The sequence below is a fragment of the Narcine bancroftii genome, chromosome 2 (genome assembly GCF_036971445.1).
Source record: "Narcine bancroftii isolate sNarBan1 chromosome 2, sNarBan1.hap1, whole genome shotgun sequence".
NCBI classification, from domain to species: domain Eukaryota; kingdom Metazoa; phylum Chordata; class Chondrichthyes; order Torpediniformes; family Narcinidae; genus Narcine; species Narcine bancroftii.
This window is the reverse complement of record NC_091470.1, coordinates 308290874-308312915: the sequence shown is the minus strand read 5'-3', so window position 1 is coordinate 308312915 and position 22042 is coordinate 308290874. Positions and strand designations below refer to the sequence as shown.

The window sequence follows — 22042 nt, the reverse complement described above, 5'->3', positions numbered from 1 at the left end:
CACAGAACAATATATTCCATAAGATTAGTCATGGCATTAAGTTAGTTACTGAAATAAAAAGTTTATGGAGACCCAAGCAAGGAACAACATTAAATTTACTGCAGTCATTGAAATAAAATTATGCTGAAATAAGAAAAACCATAATACAGGTACACAATCCTTTATCCAGACCTCTAAAATCCGGAAAGTTCCAAAATCTGGCAAGTGGGGAGAGAGGCAGCCGTGCAAGTAGGGAGGGCGAGAGACCGGCAACACGAGTCGGACAGGCGAGGGAGGGAGACCGACGGCGCGAGTTAGGCAGGTGAGGGAGGGAGACCGGCGGCGCGAGTTGGGCGGCTGAGGTGGGTGGATACGGCGGCACGAGTCGGGCGGCTGAGGCGGGGTGGGGTTAAATCTGGCTTTTCAAAATCCAGAAAAATCCAAAATTTGGAGCACGCTGTCCCCCAAGGGTTCTGGGTAAAGGATCGTGTACCTGTATTGAGTGGTGAAACCAAGTGAAGGGCCTGTATTGCTGCTTCTGCTACCTGTTGGATAATTATTTCCCCAGCAAGTATTAGTATTACCTCTTAACAATGGATTTAAAGTACAAATTTCACCAAAGATTAAACTCTGAATAAAGCTTTATTGATCAAACCACAATGACAAAATGCACAGCTTTCTGGAAATCTAAAATAAAGACTAAGACTTATCCAAAACTGATGACTTTTCAGTGGAATTTTAGTATGCCTTGGTTGAAAGATGATTATCTTCAATCTCTCATTTGAATTACTTTGTCTTCAGGCTCCTTCATTATTCAAAAGATCAGAGTGGAATGGAAAACTGTAATTACAGGCACCCAAATCTCAAAGGAGTGTTTGCATTGTAAAGGAAAATATTCCATAAAGATTGTATTTTTTTAAGAAGAATGCTGACCACTGTTCAATTTTGGAATTTGGGCATTTTGCCGTTGTATTTGCATTCATTGATGAAAAGGATAGATCGGTTTTGGAGGTCATGTGCAAAGATGCATAATGGGTTTAATAAACCTTTCATGTTTCCTATTGTAATAAATTTGCCTTTAAAATATGTAATGCATGCTAATCGATTTTTGTTTTTATGTAAATTAGTTTAAAGATTCAGTGATTTGCCTCATTATTGGTGTCACAGTACTCTGCTGGTATAATAGTGACCTAGTTCTACATGGTATTTCCCAAATTATGGTAATAAATCTGGGAGAGACCATTAGACGTAGCAGAATTGGGCCATTCAGCCCATTGAATTTGCCTTGCCATTCAAATCATGGCGGATGTCTTTTTTTTTTCTCTCAACTCCATGGTCTTGCCTTCTCCCTGTAACTTGTGGCATCATTACTAATAAAGAACTTATCAATTTCTGCTTTTAAATCTACCCAGTGACTGCCTCTACCACCATCTGTGATAACAAATTCTACAGACACCACCCTCTGGCTGAAGAATTTTCTCCTCTGTTCTAAAGGGACATCATTTTATTCTGATCTTAGACTCTACTACTAACATATTCTCCCTGTTCTTTCTATACAGTCGTTTCAAAATTTGGTAGATTTCAAAGAGATCCACCTCATCCTTCACAATTCCAGCAAGTACATGCCCAGAGCCATCAGATGCTCATCACATTTTAATCTTCTCATCCCCAGCATTAGTTTCAAAAACCTTCTCGTCACTCTCCCCAATGCCAGCACAAGGTGTTGGTCAGATCACATTTGGAGTACTGAGAGCAGCAAGAATGTGATCTGACCAACACCTTGATAAAGCCTAGGCATGTGAACTTCACGTGTTTCCGTGGATTTCTGCGTTTTTAAAATTGCTTTTTCTACATTTTAAAAATTATTTCCACATTTTCACCCCTTTGCTCGCCAGCAGAATGGCCTCTACAGCTGTGACTGATTATCCAGTTGTATGCTAACTCGCCACTCCCATCCTCATCATTGTTTAGATCGATGAATGGTGTGCCATGAGAGAGGTGGGATGTGCAGATGTGCCCGGCTGCAGGGCTGGGGCAAGTGAGTGCAGTGAGCTGACACACAGTTTTGGCCTCCAAGGCGGCAGGAGTAGCAGCTCCATTCAGATAACTGCAGCATTTCGAAGCCGCTTTAACTGAAATTCAAACTTCAATAGTTTGTGAGGAGGAAATCCTGAGCCCACTTTATGACGCTGGGGAGCTGGCCTGTGAGGGGATGATGTAGTGAGGGCACGTGGGCAAGGGAGGTGATGGCTGTCCCATGGAAGGAGCCTCTTGCCTTCCAGAGAGTTGAGGAGAGAAGAGGTGAGGGTGCAGAATCCACTGCCTCTGGCTGTTTGGCGCAGGACGGGATGGCACTATTTAGAGATCCAATGCAGGGGTGGTAGTTACTGCCTGAGGATTGGGTGCGGATTGGGCAGGGGTGCTGCCTGGAGGTTAGGTTAAGGTTGAATATGAGCTCAGTCTGGGGATGGGTAAAGGTTGGACAGGGGTATTGCCTGGGGATTGGGTGCAGGTTGGACAGGGGATTAGATGGATGTCGAACAAGGGCTCTGCCTGGGGATTGGGTGCCGGTCGGACAGGGGTTCTTTTCCTTTTTTATTAACCTCACTCACATGCCTATATACTCTAATTCTCTCAGTGCTGCCCTACTGTCTTACCTATGTCAAACTGTGTCCTACATAAAGGACACTTGTTTGACCTGCTGAGTCTCTTCAGCATTGTGTGTTTTTACTTCAACCCACGGTGTCCACAGAATTCTGTGTTTTACCTCTTTCAATCATCTGTGGTCAGCTCCTCACTCTTGTCTCTATAGTTTCCTTTACTCAACTGTAATATCAACATATGATTTTGTCTTCTCTCGCAAAGCCTAGAGATCCTTCCTAAGGGATCTTTTAATTTTAATTCTTAACCAAATCTGGTTCATTGCACAGCATCATATCCAGAATTGTCATTTCCCTCGTGGACTCAACCAGAAGTTGCATTCTGCAAATTCCTCCTTTTGGAATCCAGTGCCAACCTGTTTTTTTTAAATGTATCTGCATGTTGAAGTTCCCCATGATCACCTTAATGTTGCTTCTCTAAGTCTTGTTGTAATTTGCACTTCACATCCTGGCTACTGTTCAGAGGCCTTTAGGCAACTTCCATCAGTCTCTTTACCCTTGCAGTTTCTCCACTCTGCCCACAAAAATTCTGCATCTTCTGATCCTGCGTACTTTCTTGCGATTTGATTTTTTTTTAAACCAACAAAGCCACCCTACCCCTTCTACCCACATGGAAGCGGAAGACAAAATATTTGTGAATGCAGCTGATCATACACGTGAAAATAATTTATTAAATTTTATTTTTCAGTTGGGGAATGGCTGTTAACGTGTATTCAACATCAGTAACCAGTGAGAATATGAGCCGGCATGACATCATGGCCTGGATTAATGATACTGTGTGCTTAAACTACACAAAGATTGAGCAGCTTTGCTCAGGTAAGAATGTTTTCTGTTGAATTTTAAGATTTTTTTGTGATTTGAATAATTTATATCGGCAGGAAACTATTTGCTAACGTGATTAAGTGACATATAACTTTTATTTTGCAGGTGATGTTCTTATATAATTATGAGCTAATAAATTCTTGGAAACTGCTGAGATATTATGCATATAGAGTTGCAAGGTGTTTGAACTTGAAGATTATACTCAATGTAGTTTGAAAACCAGTATATTTTCACTGCACATTCATATTGGTATATAGAAAGTACTAAAATAAGGGTGTCTGGAACAAAATAAACTGATTTTGATTTGATTCATTTCTTTAAATTTTTTAACTTCAGGGACAAAATAATCTCTACAAGTTTATAAAATATCTTGGAGCTGCTAATTGTCAGTTATCATTCACGCAAGTCTAGGAATTGACTATTTAAAGAAAAGAATTGACCATCTCTCTTTTGATCTCTTGCTGGTTAACATACTCCTTCCCATGCCCCTTCTTCCCTCCTCCCCTTTCTTTAGCCCCTTTCAAACTGCCAACCCTTCTAGGAAACGGGAAAAATTGCAGGGCAAGCTGAACCTGGGAGCCTTTCACACTTCACCATTATTTGCAGGTAATTTTGGAACTCTGGATTATAAGGGGGTCCAGCCTCCAGTGGTGATGTCACGAGTGACGTATTACATACCGTGCTATGACAGACCTGCCAACTGATTCATGGCCAATAACCTTTTTTTTAAATACACACCATATCAGCTGCAAGTGAAAATCCCCTTCCTTGGTATAAAATGATAAACACCCCTTCTATACCCTCTCCAGTGAGAACATTTACATTTCCTTTGCTAATGTGTTGCCATAATGTTATTAGTCTCTGTATCTGCTTTTGAATTGTGTAATTCAGCCTTCCATAATTAAATTGACGACATTTTTTTAAAATCAGTTGCACATAATTCTGCTGGGAACAATGCTGTTAGAACCCATTATTTTGTTTGTTTTTGGCCAACTGGATAATAGTTCTCAAACTTGCTCACAACATTTTTCAAGGGGAAGAAACAATCATTCAGTTGCCTAACTTTGACACAGCATGGTCCATTCTAAGACAATGGTCTATTACATTTTGAAACCAAATTCTGTGTAGTTCTACACTTGTTCAGTCCACCCTGAAAGGGGCAGAAATACCTTGTCCAGAGCAGAGTGGCCAAGAAGCCGCAGCTACTTAAGTGGACCAGGCGGCAGGCGATCCGCACTTTCCCCAGCTGGGGTAGCTCGGGAGGAGTCTCTTCGATATCCTTCACACCCATTGGATCCCTATGATAGGAGAACATCCTGAAGGGAAACCCTCACGCCACTCCCCTGGGTAACGCAAGTGTTATTCGAAGAGAAAGTGGTGGCTGATTTCAGGGGGGACTTAAACAGTGGAGAGGAGCTCAGTTCATGCTTGGATGGTGTGGGAAGATGGACGCTGTTTTAACCGTGTGTTCACTTGGTAACCTGGTATCATGTCTGTGCAGCAATGCATCTTGTTTGTTATGCAGCTGTTGCCCCAATTCCAAGAATTCTACAGTCACTAGATTGATTGATGCATTCATTTTGCTTCTGGACACTCTTGTGGCTTATATTATGCTGGCACCAGCAATAGCAATACAAATTAAAAAAAATTCCAGGTTTTTGTGAAGAACAGGGCAACGGGGCTGTCGGGATGGTGCGGGGCAGTGGGATCGGTGTGGGGCTGATGGTGGGGAGATGGAGGAAGAGGCAGGGGGAATGGAAGAGAGATGGAGGGGTGGGGAGGGAGGAGAATGGAGGAGGAAGGGAGTGGGGTGGTGGGGCTGTTATGCAGTGGGACGGGGCTGGGGGTGGGGCTGTCAATGCAATATAACTGCCAGATTGGCACAAACACATCGTTAATGATACCTGGTAAGTTGAGTAGACCATTCAAACTGCCAGAAGTTAACTTGGCCAGTCTCTGATACATGCCCACACTATGTATCAGAGCCCAGTTGAATTGACTCGCTCTTCCCAGTTATCTCATTTCACATAGCGCAGTTTGACCCGCCAAATTGGAGGGTTAATACACTTGTAATCAGCAGTGTGAAAGGGGCTTTTTTCGCACATCTTTTTCCCCCACCCCTCACCTTTTGTCAGGCACTTACTTGGTTTTTTTTTTGCTCATACTTTAACAAAAGGTTCAGGCCCAAAACTTTGGTTGTCCTTTCCTTTCTATGAATGCTATGTGACCACCTGAGTTTTTCCAGTACATTTGTATATTGCACTTGGTCCCAGCAACTCTATGGCCCTATCTCCTGATCTTCAATAGTGCCATCATTGCAGAATTCTCGATCACATAAGGTTCTCGATCACATAAATGAAAATTGCAAAGTATTGTTCAAAATAGGTTTCTTGGTCTTTCAAGACATTTGTTTAGAATAGGTTAATTCTTAACTAATTTGTTGTGTTTGGAATTGAATTACACAGAAAGTAAAATCACGGCATAGAGATTATTTGTAGATTGTGTTGTGTGCTACATTAGTGACTCATTAAAATTCTAATTGTTAAAAGCAATTAAATAGTTTGTATCCCTGAAGTACTGGGTCTATTGAGCATATGATACAAACAAAGATAGTGATATTGCACATTTAATAGTGCTCTTTTTGATATTTTTCACGTCAAGTTTATTGTCATCTAATTGTTCAAGTACAACCCAACAAAACAGTCTTTTCTCGTCCTCAGTGCAAAACCAGATATTAACACATATACAGACAAACAAAACCTATGCAGGACAAGTATTTTATCGATATAAATATTATGTACAAATGAGAGTCTAAGATGGTTAGTGTGAGCAGTTCCTTTGGTTGTTCAGCATTCTCACTGCCTGTGGGAAGAAGTTGTTCCTCAGCCTGGCGGTGCTGGCTCTGATACTCCTGTATCTCTTTCCCGACGGGAGTAACTGAAAGATGCCATGTGCTGAGTGGAAGGGATCCTCAATGATTTTGTGCACCCTTTTCAGACAATGATCCTGGTTCCCGGTAGATCACATTGATTTGGTGGGGGGGGAGAAAGACTTCAGAGATCCTCTCTGCCACTCTAATGGTCCTATGGATTGACCTGTGATCCATTTCTCTGCAGCAACTGTTCCACACTGTGGTGCAGATAGCCAGGACACTCTTGATAGAGCTCCTGTAGAAAGTTGATGTAATGGTGGTCAGTACCTTTGCCTACCTCGGTCTTCTCAGGAAGTGTAGTAGCTGTTGCTCCTTCCTGACAAATGAAGAGATGCTGATTGTTCACAATAGGTCACTAGTTAAGTGAACTCCAAGGAACTTGGTTCTCTCCACTCTACTACAGAGTTATTGATATATAGGTAGGGTGGCCGTTCCTAGTCTTCCTGAAGTCCACGATCATCTCCTTTGTCTTGTCCACATGGAGACTCCGATTGCTACTCTCACATCATTTCACAAGATTTTCCACCTCTGTTGTGTGACTAATCATTGTTGCTGAGGAGGAGAACTACTGTTCTCATTTGCAAATCTGATGATGCTTTTAGGAGCTGGATCTGACGATGCAGTCGTGGGTCAGTGGCATGAACAGGAGTGGGCTGAGAACAATCCTGAGATGTGTTGGTGCTCGATATTCTGCTGCCAGCCCAGACAGACTATGGCTTTTCCAATTTGAAGTCCAGGATCCAATTACGGAGAGGGGTGTTGAGTCCCAGTGATGACAGCTTATCCACCAGCCTCTGGGGAATGAATGTATTAAACTCCAAGCTGAAGTCAATGAACATCAGCCTGGCGAATGAGGCGTCATTCTCCAGTGGGCCAGGGTGGAGTAAACTGCTTTTGTGCAATCTGTAAAAAAAAAAAAAAAAAAAAATAATAATATTGGACCTTGCATACTTCAATCAGACTTGACATAAAGGGTTAGTCTTTTTTTTTTGCCATGTTTAAAGGCCTCACCTGGCCATTCTGCTGGTTAAAAATTGAAGATGCCTTCTTCTTTCAGGAATCTTCACATTTAAAAAAAATTACACTTCACTACAAATGGTGTCATTGACCTATTCTATATCCACACTATTCTCTACCCACCCACTGATTCTTTTCTATAGTGATGCTTTTTCATTGAAGTAAGTTATTTTTTGTGAAGTTGACACTGCTCTTTTCATTCAGAGTCCACTTTGTGGCAGTACTTTTGCTGGATTTCTATTTGACTCCATTTGGTTTAATTGATCATAACCAGGCATTATTTAACAATCGGGTGCATATGATTGAAATAGTTTGCTTTAAATGTGGTTATTAAATGATAGTTGTACAGCACAGAAATGGGCCCTTCAGTCCATCATGTCCATACCTCTCTTTTTGCCCATCAAGATTAATCCCATTTGCCTGCATGAATAATTTTTCCATTCGTGCCATCCTTATTTAACTGTCGGACTAAATACCTCTTAAATGTCATTGTATCTGATTCAGTCACCATACAAAGGGTACATAATCGGTGTCCTTTGCACATGGCAGGGGTTCTAAAACTGTTGGGCATTGGTTTAAGTTGAGAGGGCGGAGAATTAAGAGACCAGGGTGGTAAATTTTTCACACAATGTTATCTGGAATAATGATATTGAAGCAGCAACAACATTTAAGACAGATACTTGAAAGAGGGATATGAAATTAATACAGGCATATGAAGTTGGTGTAGATAGGCACTCTGGTCAGTAGAGATGGTGGGCTGAAAGGCTTATTTCTGTGCTGTATAATGCTGGTGGAACATTCCAAATATTAACATTCCAATGTAAAAAAAAATGCCTACCCTGAAGATCCCTTTTAAAACTCCATCTCATCTTAAACTAATGATGTCTTCTTTTTGATATTCTTACCATTGGGGAAAATAAATCCTTCAATCCAGGCAACATCCTGGTGAATTTCCTTTACCTACTCTCCAGTACAGTCTTATCCTTCCAATTGTGTGGCGAACAGAATTGTAAACAATACTCTGCGTGGCCTCACAAGTGATTTATAAAGTTGCAACTTTCATTTGTTGGATTGCATTCCATCTGCCAGTGCTCCACCCAACCTTTCAAGTAATCTATACCTTACTGTTGCTTTGGACAACTTCTCTCAATTTTTATGTCAATCAGTAAACACATTTCCACCACTACTCACTGCTTCTTATCAAGTCCATTTTGGATCCATTTGGGCATCTTATCTTGGATCATATATACCTTAATCTGCAGTCAAGTCATCGTTATTTGTTAATACCATGTGCCATGTGTTGCACGGTAAAGACGAGATAGAGTTTCTCCTGGACCACGGAGCATATTTACATAAATATAAATTAAAATAGAAGTTAAAATATTAAGACATGTGCAATAAAAGTCCATGGTACACTATTCACATGTTCTGGGAATTCAGGAGCCTGTTGACTTGGGGAGGAAAATCAGTTGCCCATAAGGGGCCGAGTACTACGGTACCTCCTACCAGATTACAAAAGGGAGAAAAGTTTACATGAGGGGTGTGTGAAGTCCTTCACAATGTTTATTGCTTTTTGTGCATCGTCTGTTGTAGATGTCTGTCATGGTTGGAAGAGAACCCCCAATGGTTTTTTCCACTGGCTTCACTATCCTCTGTAGGGTCTTGCGATCTGAGGTGGTACAGCTTCCATACAGGTGGTGATGCAATTGGTCAGAATGCTCTCAATACATCCTCTGTAGAATGTAGTGAGGATGGAGAGTGGGAGATGAACTTTTCTTAGCCTTTGCAGGAAGTAGAGGCACTGCTGGCTTTCTTGCCTATGGAGCTGGTGTTAAGGAACCAGGTGAGATTCTCTGCCATATGCACACCAAAGAACTGCATCAGCATATTTGTGAGAACTTATTGAATGCTTTACCAAAGTCCATGCAGGACCCATATGCCTTGCCTTTATCAATCTCTTTTTGTTGCTCATTGAACAAAAATTGTGTCCTGTGGAATTATCTCCCAATAATTTCCATTCTGCTACAACCCAGCCTAGAGATACTTAGCTTATACTTGTTGTCCTTCTGAAATAAAGATGCTACATTTGCTATCCTCCAGTCTTCTTGTATTTTGCCAGAAAATGCAAAAGTCTCCAGGATTCCCATTAGTCACCTTGCTTGTTTACTTCAGCGTCCTGGGAGACACCATGAGGCCCTGGGGATTTGCCCTCTTCTATGCAAGCCAAGACCTCTTGTGTCATCTTCTTAATACCTTGCATGCTCAGGCAATGTACCTCAACCAGAATTCATTGTCTTCATACACCTGTCTGTATCTGGTTTGAAACATGCATAATTGTGGTCACTGTTTCCAGTGTTCTGCAACTGACATTTCTAGCACCTGCCTGATTTCATTTCCTAATGTGGGGTGAAGTACAACCCCTTCTGTATTTGGACAATCTACATATCATGTTTTAAGGCAATCTAATCCCCCTGTACTAAAGAAATCCCACCCCCCCCCCCCCCCCACCTCTTCCCCATCACTCTAACACAATTGCTCTTGCTCCTTTCTATAATTTGCTTGCATATCTGTTCCTCTACCACTGATTTTTGGAAGGCCTATAGTATAACTCCAGCAAAGTGATCACCCTGCCCTATCCATCTACCTCTTTTCATACTGCTGTGATTCCTTAACTGGTTTAATGCTGAGATCTTCCAATCAATGAAAATGGTTACTCTTCAAGGTCCCATAAAGCTTGAAACTTAAAACATGAAAACTTTGATTAAAACATAGCATTGATTAAACCTTTTAAATTCTAACAAATATAATGTGAATTGATGAAACTGCTTTTCTTAGTAAGTATACTGTTCTAGAAAAACTGTTATATGACCTCTGCAGTCATGGTTACTACTGCTGAAGTCAAGGTTGCCTAGTGAACCTGTAGAAAATTACTGGTCCAGATGGTGTCATAGAATGTGTCTGAGAATTTGCTCATATTAACTGGTGAATGTATTCAAATATCTTTAATCTATCCCTGCTGCAGTTCCCACTTGTTTCTAGAAAGCCACCTTCATACCAGTACCAAAGAAAAAGCCTATAACGGACAACAGACTGTGGCTGTGGTATCCTTAATCGTGAAGTGCTTTGTGAAGCTGGTCATGGGTCACATCAATACCATTCAGCGTTGCGTGCTTCAATTTGTAAATCATCCAAATGTTCACAGCAGATGCCATCTCCCTAGCCCTCTACTCAGCCCTGGACACCAAGAACATCTATATCAGACCTCTATTCATAGACAACAACTCTGCCTTCATTACCATAACCCCTGGCAAGCTCATTCCTAGGGTTTGAGATATAGGCCTCGCCTCCCCTCTGCAACTGAATCCTTGACTTCCTAGATAGCAGATTGCAATCAATGAAGGTGGGTAACAATATCTGCATGATGACACTCAACATTAGCGCTACTTGTACTTAGTCCCATACTCTACTCTACACCCAGCCAAATACCATGCCAACTCTATCTTCAAATTCACTAGTGACATCACGGTCATAGGTTGGATATCAAATAATGATAAGATTGAATGCAGGAAGATTGAAGGACTAGTGGCAATGTAACCTCAGCATCAATAAGATGGTCATTTGCTTTATGAGGGAGCAGAGATCACATCAGTGGTGCTGAAGTTGAAAGAATGCATTGCTGGGGGGGGGGGGTGAGCGGGATGATGGCGTGGGTGGGATACGTGGGAAGACACCTCTCCCGACAGAACTATTTAAAAAAAACCCAACTTTCAAAGTTTAAAAAAAATAAATATTGGATAGATTTTAATATTAATACATTTTAGAAGGCAATAATAAGGAAAACAAAGGCACAAACTGATTTAAAAAAAACCTTTGAAGCACTGAAGAAATTGGGCCTACCTTCGAGATGGAGTCTGGCAAACCAATTCCTGTTCACCCAAGACCACAATGGCAGTCCCTGGGTAAGTCGCACTTGACTCTGGTGCTGACACCATGCAGTGTCAGGGAACATGGTGCTGGAGCTCAAAGACGTCCTCATCCCAACTATGAGGAGCAACCGCGCATGAGCGTTACATCAAGTTTAGCCCGTGCAGCGGGGGACCCGACCTCTCTTGACCCAGCAATACTAGATTGATGGGAGGAATATGGTCAGGACCCGTGGGCAGGCTGAAATGCCATCAGTTTCGACGGAGGAGGAGGAAGGTGACATCGGAGGGGGACTGGAGGAAGAAAACATTTACCCAGGTACAGAAGAGGAAGATGCAGTAATATACAAGAGTAGGTCCATATCTAAGCGTGACAATGAAGTTTAAGCCTGATCCTCATTATTCAGATTCAGCCAATCAATTTGCTATTATCTAAACAAATGGCGAACATGGCGAGTCAGATGAGTCAAGGTTTTTCATCTATGAAGGAACAATTTACTCATATGAAAGAAGAGATGTCATCAACTGAGATGGATGTGGCAAAGTGTGTGAAGCTGGTGGATAAAGTACAAGATAAATTCAAGAAGATTGAAGAAGATTTTAATAATTGTAAAGATGATGTGGATCAATGTAAAGAAAAGATGGGACAGATGGAGGATTCATTTACTGGATGGGAAATTCAGAGGAATGACTTATTGAAAAAGATTGATGCTTTGGAGAATCAAAGTCCGAGAAATAATGTTAAGATTGTTGGTTTTCCGGAAGATTTTGAGGGTCCTGATCTGGTTCAGTTTTTTCAGAAGTGGATTCCTGAAGTTTTGGGGAAAGAATATTTCCAAAATGGTTTGGAATTGGATGGAACTCAGAGCGATAAGAAGGAAACCTCTTCCTGGTCAAGCGGCACGCTCTATTCTGATTAGATGTTTGCGTTATGTTAGGTCTGCTTTGTTCGAGAATGAGTGAGTCAGACACCAGACTGAATCGAAATCAAGGTTCTTTATTACCGGATTGTAACACTTGCAACTAACAGTGTTAGTTGGAGAAAGCGCATTCTCCCGATATCAGCAAGTGGTGTTTTTTTTATACCTCAGGACACGCACTTAGTAAATTATCATACCATTACATTGTCCAATGAATAAGCTGTTGCTACCCTTCTCTGTTAGTCTGCTGCACATCATCTTGTTATTGCCACACTTATCTTGAGCGTACAAGGTCACACCTGCATCTTGTTACTCCTTAGTACTGGGTGACTCCTTCTCCGGTCCCAACTCATGATGTTTTTACCTTACAGTTATCAAGATAGAGAATTGATTTTTAAGAGTTGTAGTTCAAAATATGAGAAGTAATCAAGGCCCCCTGGTAGTTAAGAGTAATAGTTTTCTTTTATGCTGATTTGAGCCAAGCTGTCATTAGATGTCATAAAGAGTTTAATTCTGGCAAAGCTGTTTTGTGGATACAAATTTACTTTTTGATATCCTGCCATTCTTAAAGTTTTTTTTTGGAGACTTTCAATCTCAGTTTTTTAGTGATGATGCTGAAGCTCTTAAGTTTGGTAATTCTTTACCTGAGAACAAACAGATGAAAAGTCAAAAGTTTTTTTCCAACCGTCTGTACCAGCTCAGAAGGGGAAGAAGAATGGTGTACAAGAGAGGGGATCTCAACTGTTGGTTCAAGTTGACATCGATGATGATCAAGTTAATAGAGACTTGGATGAAGCTTATCATACTTGAAATGATCTGTTGATTATAATTTTTTGTTCTATTCGGTGGGGGGTTTGGCTACTGCTCTTTCCGGTGGCATTGGTCACTCCCGTACAATTGAGGGAGGTAATACTATTTTTTTGGGGGGGTGGGAGGGGAGTTCTTTTTCTCTATGGGGGTTTTCTTTCTTTTTTCTTCTGGAGGAGATTTTCTGGGGTTTTTTTTGTGTATTTGTCATGTGTGGTTAGGTGGTTTTTGATATAAACAAATGATGGCTAATTTAAATGTTGCTACTTTTAATGTTAATGAGGTCAATAATCTGATTAAGAGAAAAAGTGTATTGGTATATATTAAAAAGTTGAAGGTTGATGTTGCTTTTCTGCAAGAAACACATTTAACTGAGAAGGAACATCAGAAATTGAAAAGAGACTGGGTTGGTCAAGTTATACCTTCTTTGTTTAATTCCAAAGCAAGTTATCTTTTAAATTTGGAATCAGTTACTGAGTCAGTTGGTAGTTGTTAATTGTAAAAAAAATCTCAAAATCATGGACTTTGATAAATATTTATGCTTCTTATACAGATGAGAAATTTATGTTGGATTATTTTTTAATTTGAATCAGGCATATGAAAAAGTTATAGTTGGAGGTGATTTTAATTGTTGTTTTGACCCATTGCTAGATAAGTCACCAAAATCAGTAATTAGGATAAAACTGGTTATTGTCTTCAATGAAATATATGAATTTAGTTGATATTTAGAGGAAATTGTATCCTAAAGGAGAGATTTTTGGTTTTATTTATTTTGACATGATTCTTATTCTAGAATAGATTTCTTTTTTGTTATCAGCACAATTGCAAAGTCATGTATTAACAGCTGAATGTAAGAGATTAATTTTGTCTGATCATTCTTTGTTATTAGTAACATGTGCAGGCTCAGAGAGGATTGATACTATATAGCGAAGGAGATTTAATTCTGTTGAAAAATGTAGAATTTTGTAATTTTATAAAAGATCAAATACAGTTATTTTTGAAAATAAATGTGGACTCAGTTAATAGTAAATTTGTTTTATGGGATGCTTTAAAAGGACAAATTATTAGTTTTACTACTAAAATTAAGAAACAACATGTAGCTGAAGTAACTAAGTGAGAGAGGGAGATAGGGATTTTAGAAAAAAGATTTGCAGCAGAATTCAATGGAGGTTAAGAAGATATATTTGATTAATATGAAATTATGGTACAATTTATTACAAACTTTTAAGTTTGAGAAGTTATTACAGAGAACTAAACAAAGATATTGTGAATTAGGGGAAAGAGCTCATAAGGTCTTAGCTTGGCAATTAAAAATGGAACAAGTTTCAAGGACAATAAATGCTGTTATGAAAAATTCAGTAATTACGTATAAACCTCAGGAAATTAATGATGTGTTTAGGGAATTTATGTAAAATTGTATACATCTAAAGTAGAGGAAGATGAAGCTAAAATTGATAATTTTTTTATCTGACCTTAATTTACCTTATTTGAGTAGTATGAATGTTAAAGATTTGGATGCTCCTTTTACTTCTAGAGAGGTAATAGATGCACTTTGATCTATGCCAAATGGGAAGTCTCCTGGTGATGATGGCTTTACTTCTGAATTTTATAAGAAAATTTCAAGATTTATTAATTCCGTTATTGATGTAAGTATTGAAACAGGCGATGGAGGTTCATTCTTTTCTGGATTTTTTTTCTCAGGCAATTATTACAGTTATTCTTAAAAAAGATCGGGACCTGTTAAACTGGGTCTTATGGATCAATTTTGTTATTGAATGTCGATTATAAGTTGTAACGAAGGTTATAGCTGCTAGATTGGCTAAATATTTACCAGATTTAATTCATTTGGATCAAGCTGGATTTATTAAAAGTCATTTGGCTGATAATGTTGTGAAGTTGATTTCTTTGATTAATATTTCTTGGGAGGGATCCAACCTTCCAATGGTTATTTCATTGGATGCAGAGAAGGCCTTTGATAGGGTTGAGTGGAGTTTTTTATTTAAAGTTTTGGAGAAATTTAAATTTGGCCCAATATTTTTTTGGTTGGATTAAAACTTTATATAAAAATCCTTTTTCTAGAGTTGTGACAAATGGACAGTTATCTTTACTTTTTATGTTGAATAGATCAACTAGACAGGCTGCCCTTTGTCGCCAGCTTTTTTTGCATTAGTTATTGAACCTTTGGCTCAGATGATTAGACAAGATGGTAATATTAAAGGTATTAAAATGAAATCTGATGAATTTAAAATTAATATATTTGTAGATGATGTTTTGATATATTTATCAGAACCTCAGAATTCCTTGAAGCGGTTACATGATAGACTGGAACAGTATGGTGAAAATATCAGGATACAAAATTAATTGGGGAAAAAAGTGAGATTATGCCATTAGCGGCAATGGATTATTCGTTTTGAAAATATATTGTTAAATTTAAATGGTCGGATCAAATTAAATGTTCAGGTAGATAGTAATTATAGTTATTTATATGAATTAAACTATTTACCTTTACTTTCTAAAATTAAAAATGACTCGAATCGATGGAAAGATTAACAGATTTATATTAATAGGAAGAGTTAATTGTACTAAAATGAATATCTTTCATAGGATTCAGTATTTATTTCAATCTATCCCATGTAAGATTACCAAAAGAACTTTTATGGATTTGAATTTCGTGGTGAGAAAATTTTTATGGAAGGATAAAATGGCAAGGGTATCTTTACAGAAATTAAGTTGGAAATATAAATTTGGAGATTTACAAATTTTCAAAATTATTATGATGCAGCACAGTTGACATTTATTAATAGAATGTTTGATTTGAAAAATCATTGATATGGGCTAATATTGAATGATTTCAATTGGTGAAAAGAGGATGGATCAGTTTATTTATAAATGGAATCTTCAATTATTGAGTAATTATAATTTACCTGTTTTGAAACATTTAATGGGATTATAGTATAAAATAAATGAAGTTATAGGCACTCAAGGGAAGATTTCAGGGAAAACTTTGTATCAGAATAAGCTTTTTCTATTTACACTTAATCATCTTTTGAAGTTACAGGATCAAAAGGGTATTAAATTTGTACAAGATTATTATGAAGCGGGTTATTTTATTTCTTTTCAAAGAATGAAAGAAAAATACGATACATCTTCAAATACTCTTTTTTTTGTTATTATCATATTAAAGCTTTATTATTGGATAATTTTGGACATACTTTACTTGATCTAAGTTTTAAATTTTACTTTCAGAGGGTGGTAAGAAGGGATTTATATCTGAGATGTAATCTTTATTATTGAATAAAATGCCTAAATTGGATTTGCATAAATCGAGGTTGAAATGAGGAAAAAGATTTAGGAATACTTATTCATCAAGATGATTGGATGAATTTAAGTAAGGATAGTATGACTAACATTATAAATGTAAGGTATAGGTTAGTTCATTATAATTTTATTCATCAATTATATTTAACTCCGGAAAAATTAAGGAGATGTAATTTAATTTCTTCAGATTTGTTTTAGATGTCAGAAGGAAGTAGGTTCGTTTTTTACATTCTACTTGGTTGTGTGAAACAGTAAAACTTTTTTTGGAATAGACTTTAGGAACTTTTAGAAGTTATTTTGAAAGTGAAACTTTCATTAGATCCTTTAGTATTTATATTGAGTAACATTAAGAGGTTGAGTTTAGCATTAAGATTAAATAGATTTCAAATTGCATTTTTGAGATTGTCATTAGCTGTAATTTGAAAATGTTGGCAATTACTTGGAAAAATGAGACTGATTTGAGTATACAGATGGCATATGGAATTGAGGTCTTCTGTTGGAGAAAATAACATAATTTGCGTCATAATTATTTTTTTATATCGTGAAACTTGGAGCCCTTATTTAGGTTTGAGTTTTTGAAGTCCCCCCCCCCCCCCTCACTTCCCCAGCTGCACAGTGGTGGTGTTTTTCTAATCCTTGGTAATTAATTGATGAATTTTGTTATGGTTAATCTCTTCTTTTTTTGTGGGATAGCAGGGGGTGGGATTGGATGGATGGGTGGGAGTTTGTAGGGGGTTAGATTGTATAAAGATAACATGTATGTTTTTTTTTAAAGTTTCATCTATTAATTATATATGTTTTTGAATATTTGCATAATTGTTTTTAAGAAATAAAAATATTTAAAAAAAAAAGAGTAGATGGCTTAATAACTCGCCAATGACCTGACCTGTGACAGGTACGTTAACCTGTGGTCAAGAAAGCACACCAACACCTCTACTTTCCGAAGAGACCAAGGAAGTTCAGCATGTCCCTCAACAACTTCTACAGGTGCACCATTGAAAGCATTCTTGCTGTATGTATCACAGTTTGGTTTAGGAGTTGCTGTGCTCAAGTTTAGAATAAGCTGCAGAAGGAGATGAATGGGACTCAGAAGATAACATAAGCTTCCCATGGACTCCATCTACATTTCCTGCTGCTAGGAAAGGCAGCCAGCATTACCGAAAAATCCATTGTATCCTGGTCACAATCTCTTCTCCCTCTTCCCATTAGGGAGAGGGCTCAAATGTGTGAAATTGTGCACATCAGGTTTAAAGACTATTTCTTCCCTTCAAGCCACTGAACAAATATCACAACAGTGTTCTCCTGAAATGCCAGCACTACCACTAGCGCAGTCTCGGGGAGAGAGGAATAGAGACCCAGGCTTCCCCACAGGGTCCTACCATGCAGTCCTACTGCTGACTATTCAGTACAGGTTTTAAATGGCTTGTTAAAGGAGCCCCCATGCTTTACTTAAAATCCTGCGACAATTGGGTCCAATATTGTGGCTCCTTTGTTCAAAAGCATCCATGAGGGGTTGTAGACTCCAGGGGAGTAGTGGATTGATGCAAGGCACCAGTAATGGGCAGAAGGCCCCACCCTCCTCCCTCCTGTTGAGAAGTAGAGGAGACTACCCCAAGGATTGTGACCACGATGGAGGACCAGTGAGGGAGTGTACAGCTGAAGGACAAAGGCAGGTGGCAAGTTGATGCCGACTTGAGGGTGAAGACCCCACACAGGCTGAGGGTTGCTAGTATATTGAGGTCAAAGGACTCACACCAGTCTGTGGACTGCTGGAGATTGGCTCATAAGAATCGGGTATCAGAACTGGAATTCAAGTAGGTGCTGAGGGCAAGAAGGGCTTCCAAAGGGCCCTGGGCGCTGAAGGCTTCCTCATCATATCGGAGGTTTGGATCTGGGCTCAAATTGTCGATTATGTGAATTGAACGGAAGTGTGTGTGGCTGGAAAGTCTGCAAGAATGCTGGAGGCAAATCCACGGACACTCAGTGTCTCTGAAGATGCTTCTTTTTCTCTAACTCTAAGGGGTGCTGGGCATTGCTAATGGTGAATCTTTGTCTGTCTTATGGCAGACTAAAGACAATTAGGTGTCATATAAATTTCTGTTTTTTTTTAAATATAGAATCCGATCATGTTACCCTTGTTTTGTATCTCTTGTTCTTGACTATCTCCAAAACTCTAACTGTACCATTATTCTATTTTATGAGACTATATGAACACGGTTGACCTATTAGACATCTTGTGATTGAGCCCTTCTCATTGAACAAGATGTATTGTGGCAAATAAACTTAAAATCTGGAATCCTTCATGGGAAAAGGTGCAAGTAGACTTGCTGTCAGTTGTCCAGATGCAATGTAATTGACCTTCACATGACCGTCATAATATTTACACCTCTTTCATTCTGGTACTCTTGTGTTTAATTAATTTTATTTTTTTGAATCTCACTGAGGGATCTATGTACATGAGTCTCTAAATTCCTTTTTGGATTTCCTTTTTAGTTTTTCACCATTTAGTCACTGCTGCCTTAATCTTTTGGATCCATATGGATTATCTAATTTCCCTAAATTGAAATCTGATATTCTGCTTTCTAACCCATTGTCTATCATCAAGAAATATGTCATGTTTTGGAAATTCAGTATCTGCCTTCTCTCTCATTGTACCCTGTCATTTATCATTTGCTTTTAATTCTATATTTCTTCTAAATTTAGAAGTTTCTTTAGAAAACATTTGTGAAAATATTCTCTTGTTGATTATTATGTGCTATCTTCCAAAAGAAGGTTGTACGTGTCAAGCAAGATTTACCCTTCAATTCTAAGTTTCAGTTTATGTGCATTCTTGATCATCTGAAAATGTTCAAGATGTTTGGTCACTCATTCCTTAATTTTGAACTGTAATAACATTAAACTATAACTTTCTAGTTTTTCCCCACTCTCTCCTTAAACAATTGAATGACATTTTGTGTCGGAAAGGAAAAGTTCGGTGGGTTCAAAGAATAGCCGGTCTGGACACAGGCTGAATGCAGAAATAATCTTGATTGAAACACACACAAGGGGATTGCAACCGGGATAACTGATGCAAGTATTCTCAATCACACAATACAGTGCAGTCAGTCACATTGGACTTAACACAACAGATAGCACTGTTTATACAGACTGATCACAAGCAAGGACTTCTATTCCTTGTCTAATGTGGACATGGCTCAGATACTATCTGCAGCTACAACAGTACACAACAGCCCCAATCCCTATGTAGTGTACACCTCACCAGTGACTCCTCCAGCATTGTCCACAGTTGGGTTCATCTCAGGACTGAAGAGCTACTGCATGTGGTGGACTTTATAGTGCTGTAAGCTGGAAGGTCCATGGCTTCAGTTGCAGCTTCATTGGGATTTAGAGCAAACTAATTTCTTTGCCTATTATAAATGCTGACATGAGGCAATTAGTCTGCCATGCTCTGATGTGGATTTTTGACCTGAAGCATCAACTCTGCTTCTTGCCCCAATGTTCTGCCCGACTTGCTTTGTGCTTTGAGCATTTTACATTTTTGTTTCAGATTTCCTGCTTCTACATGTTTTATATTGCACCAATTCCCACCTCTTGTTCACAATATTTTTTAGTGAACTTTTAACTCTTCTTGAACAGGAAATGTAAGTAAGTACTTTATTGTCATTGCGAAAGAAAATTCAACAAAATTTTTAAAAACGCAACCTGCAGTACTCACAAATACAACATACAAGAACATAAAAAAACAAGTAGCATTAAAACAATACAAAAATACACTCAATGGCAGGGTTTAATTCTCGAATGGCTCTGGGATAGAAATTGTTCTTGAGTCTGTCCGTGATTTAATGGACCTATATTGTCTGCCCGAGGGCAATAGGTCAAACAATGTATTGTACTTGAACACTTAAATTCAATAATTCTCTTGTTACAAAGTGCACACTATAAACATTTATTTTGAATTCATAAATGGAATCTATTAGCTTTCAGTTCTCTGCCATTATTCTTAGGCAACATACACTGCCTATCCTATCTCTGTTGAGAGAAATAGAAGAAGGAGGGTGGAAATAAATGTTACCTTGAAATAAGCTTTTTCTCAACACAGTCCTACCTCATCAGGTGTTCTTATCTGCTGATGCTGTTCCCAGCAAAGATGGATTTCTCTCAAGAAAAATGTAACTCAAGATGCTACCAATGTCAGGCTCTGATAGTGTGAAGTATAGTCTTGCTTGAGGTTTGAGGTATGCTTCATTTATTACCAATAATAGAAGTAAATAAAGTGTGAGGATTTTCATATCTTTTTGTGTTCCCAATTTACATTATTTCTTTCTAAGCATAATGTTGCTTTTCTCTTGCTCAATCTTTGTGATAAAGAAGGGGTTTCATTTTCATTAATTGATTTCAATTCAGCTCTGTGCTTGCAGTGATTTGACTGGGGGTAAGAACATATTGCTCTTGTTCGACTAATTAGTTCCCAGGAACCCACTGATATATATGTATGAAATTAAGTTTAAATAGTGACAGAATGAGATAAGGAAACCTTATGAGGATTGTTTCTTGACACATGGATGGGATGCTGAATATTTCAGTTTTCAACTTTTTTCCCTGTGTCAGCCAGTGTTCTGGATCTAGTAGCATTTCCATTCTTCAACCTTTGCAGAGATTTAAATTGATATGTTTAGGTATACAGGCATAGTTCACAAATTCAGATCCCAGAGTATAGGGAATCTGCTAGTTTCACTTTGCTTCCACTCAGTCATTGCATACAGTACTACGTTTTGGCAATGTTGCTTTTCAGTTTGTGAGTAAATATAGGAATGGTTTTGTCCAAGAAATATTATTCTGCCTAATCTAATTCAAGCAGCTGTAACCTCGTAAGATTTAGAATAATTTATCAGCAAATGCTGATGGTAAGAAATATTTTGTAAAATTGGAGGCCTGTATTGAGTGAGTGGGAACTTAGTGGCTTAATTCAAACTATGAGCACTTTAGCTGGCGGTCTGTTTCAATAAACATTAAAGATGCCAACTTTCATTTCTCTCATACTCCTGTTTCCCTTGCCGTGGCTGCCATTAAAAGATGCTTCCTTTTGCCATAGCAGTATTAAGGAATGCAGTCTTTAGTATGAGCTCATTTCATAGCATAGTGGTTAACACAATGCTGTTACAGTGCCAGTGATCGGGATAAGGGTTAGAATGCTGCGTTTGTAGGAATTTTTACATTCTCTCCATGTCTAAGTGGGTTTCCACAAGGTCTCCGGTTTCCTCCCACCATTCAAAAATGTACTGGGGTTGTTGGTCAATTGGGTGTAATTGGGTGTCACAGGCTTGTAGGGGCCTGTTACTGTGCAGTATGTCTAAATTAAAAAAAGAATGATAAAAATCTTGCTTGTGCTGATAAGTAATATTTTTTAAAGTCTTAAAATCTAAGTCCTCCCAATTTATTGTTCCACGTTAGCTTTCCCAATGAAATTCTTGGCACTTTGTTATTCCATAGGTAGTGCAGTAGGCACTATTTATTTGTTGAAAACTAAATACTGTAATATTGGCATCACCTTCAATTTAATACAATTTATTCTTCCCACAGGAGTAAATGGCAGGTCTTTCTATTTCTGTAAATCTTTTTTCTAAAAGAGGAGTGTAATTAAATTTATATGAGTTCTGTAATTAT

At 38.5% G+C, this 22042-nt stretch overlaps 1 protein-coding gene across 4 annotated transcripts in view; it reads left to right on the top strand.

Moving 5' to 3' along the window:
- The window catches only part of mapre2 (microtubule-associated protein, RP/EB family, member 2), a 134035-nt gene that overhangs the window by 90923 nt on the left and 21070 nt on the right, over positions 1–22042 (top strand). For all 4 annotated transcript variants that reach the window (XM_069921599.1, XM_069921600.1, XM_069921598.1 and 1 more), the window contains one exon: positions 3328–3455. In XM_069921599.1, coding sequence (XP_069777700.1) covers positions 3335–3455 — 121 coding nt within the window. In that variant the 5' untranslated portion in view covers positions 3328–3334. The remainder of the gene's footprint in view (positions 1–3327; positions 3456–22042) is intronic.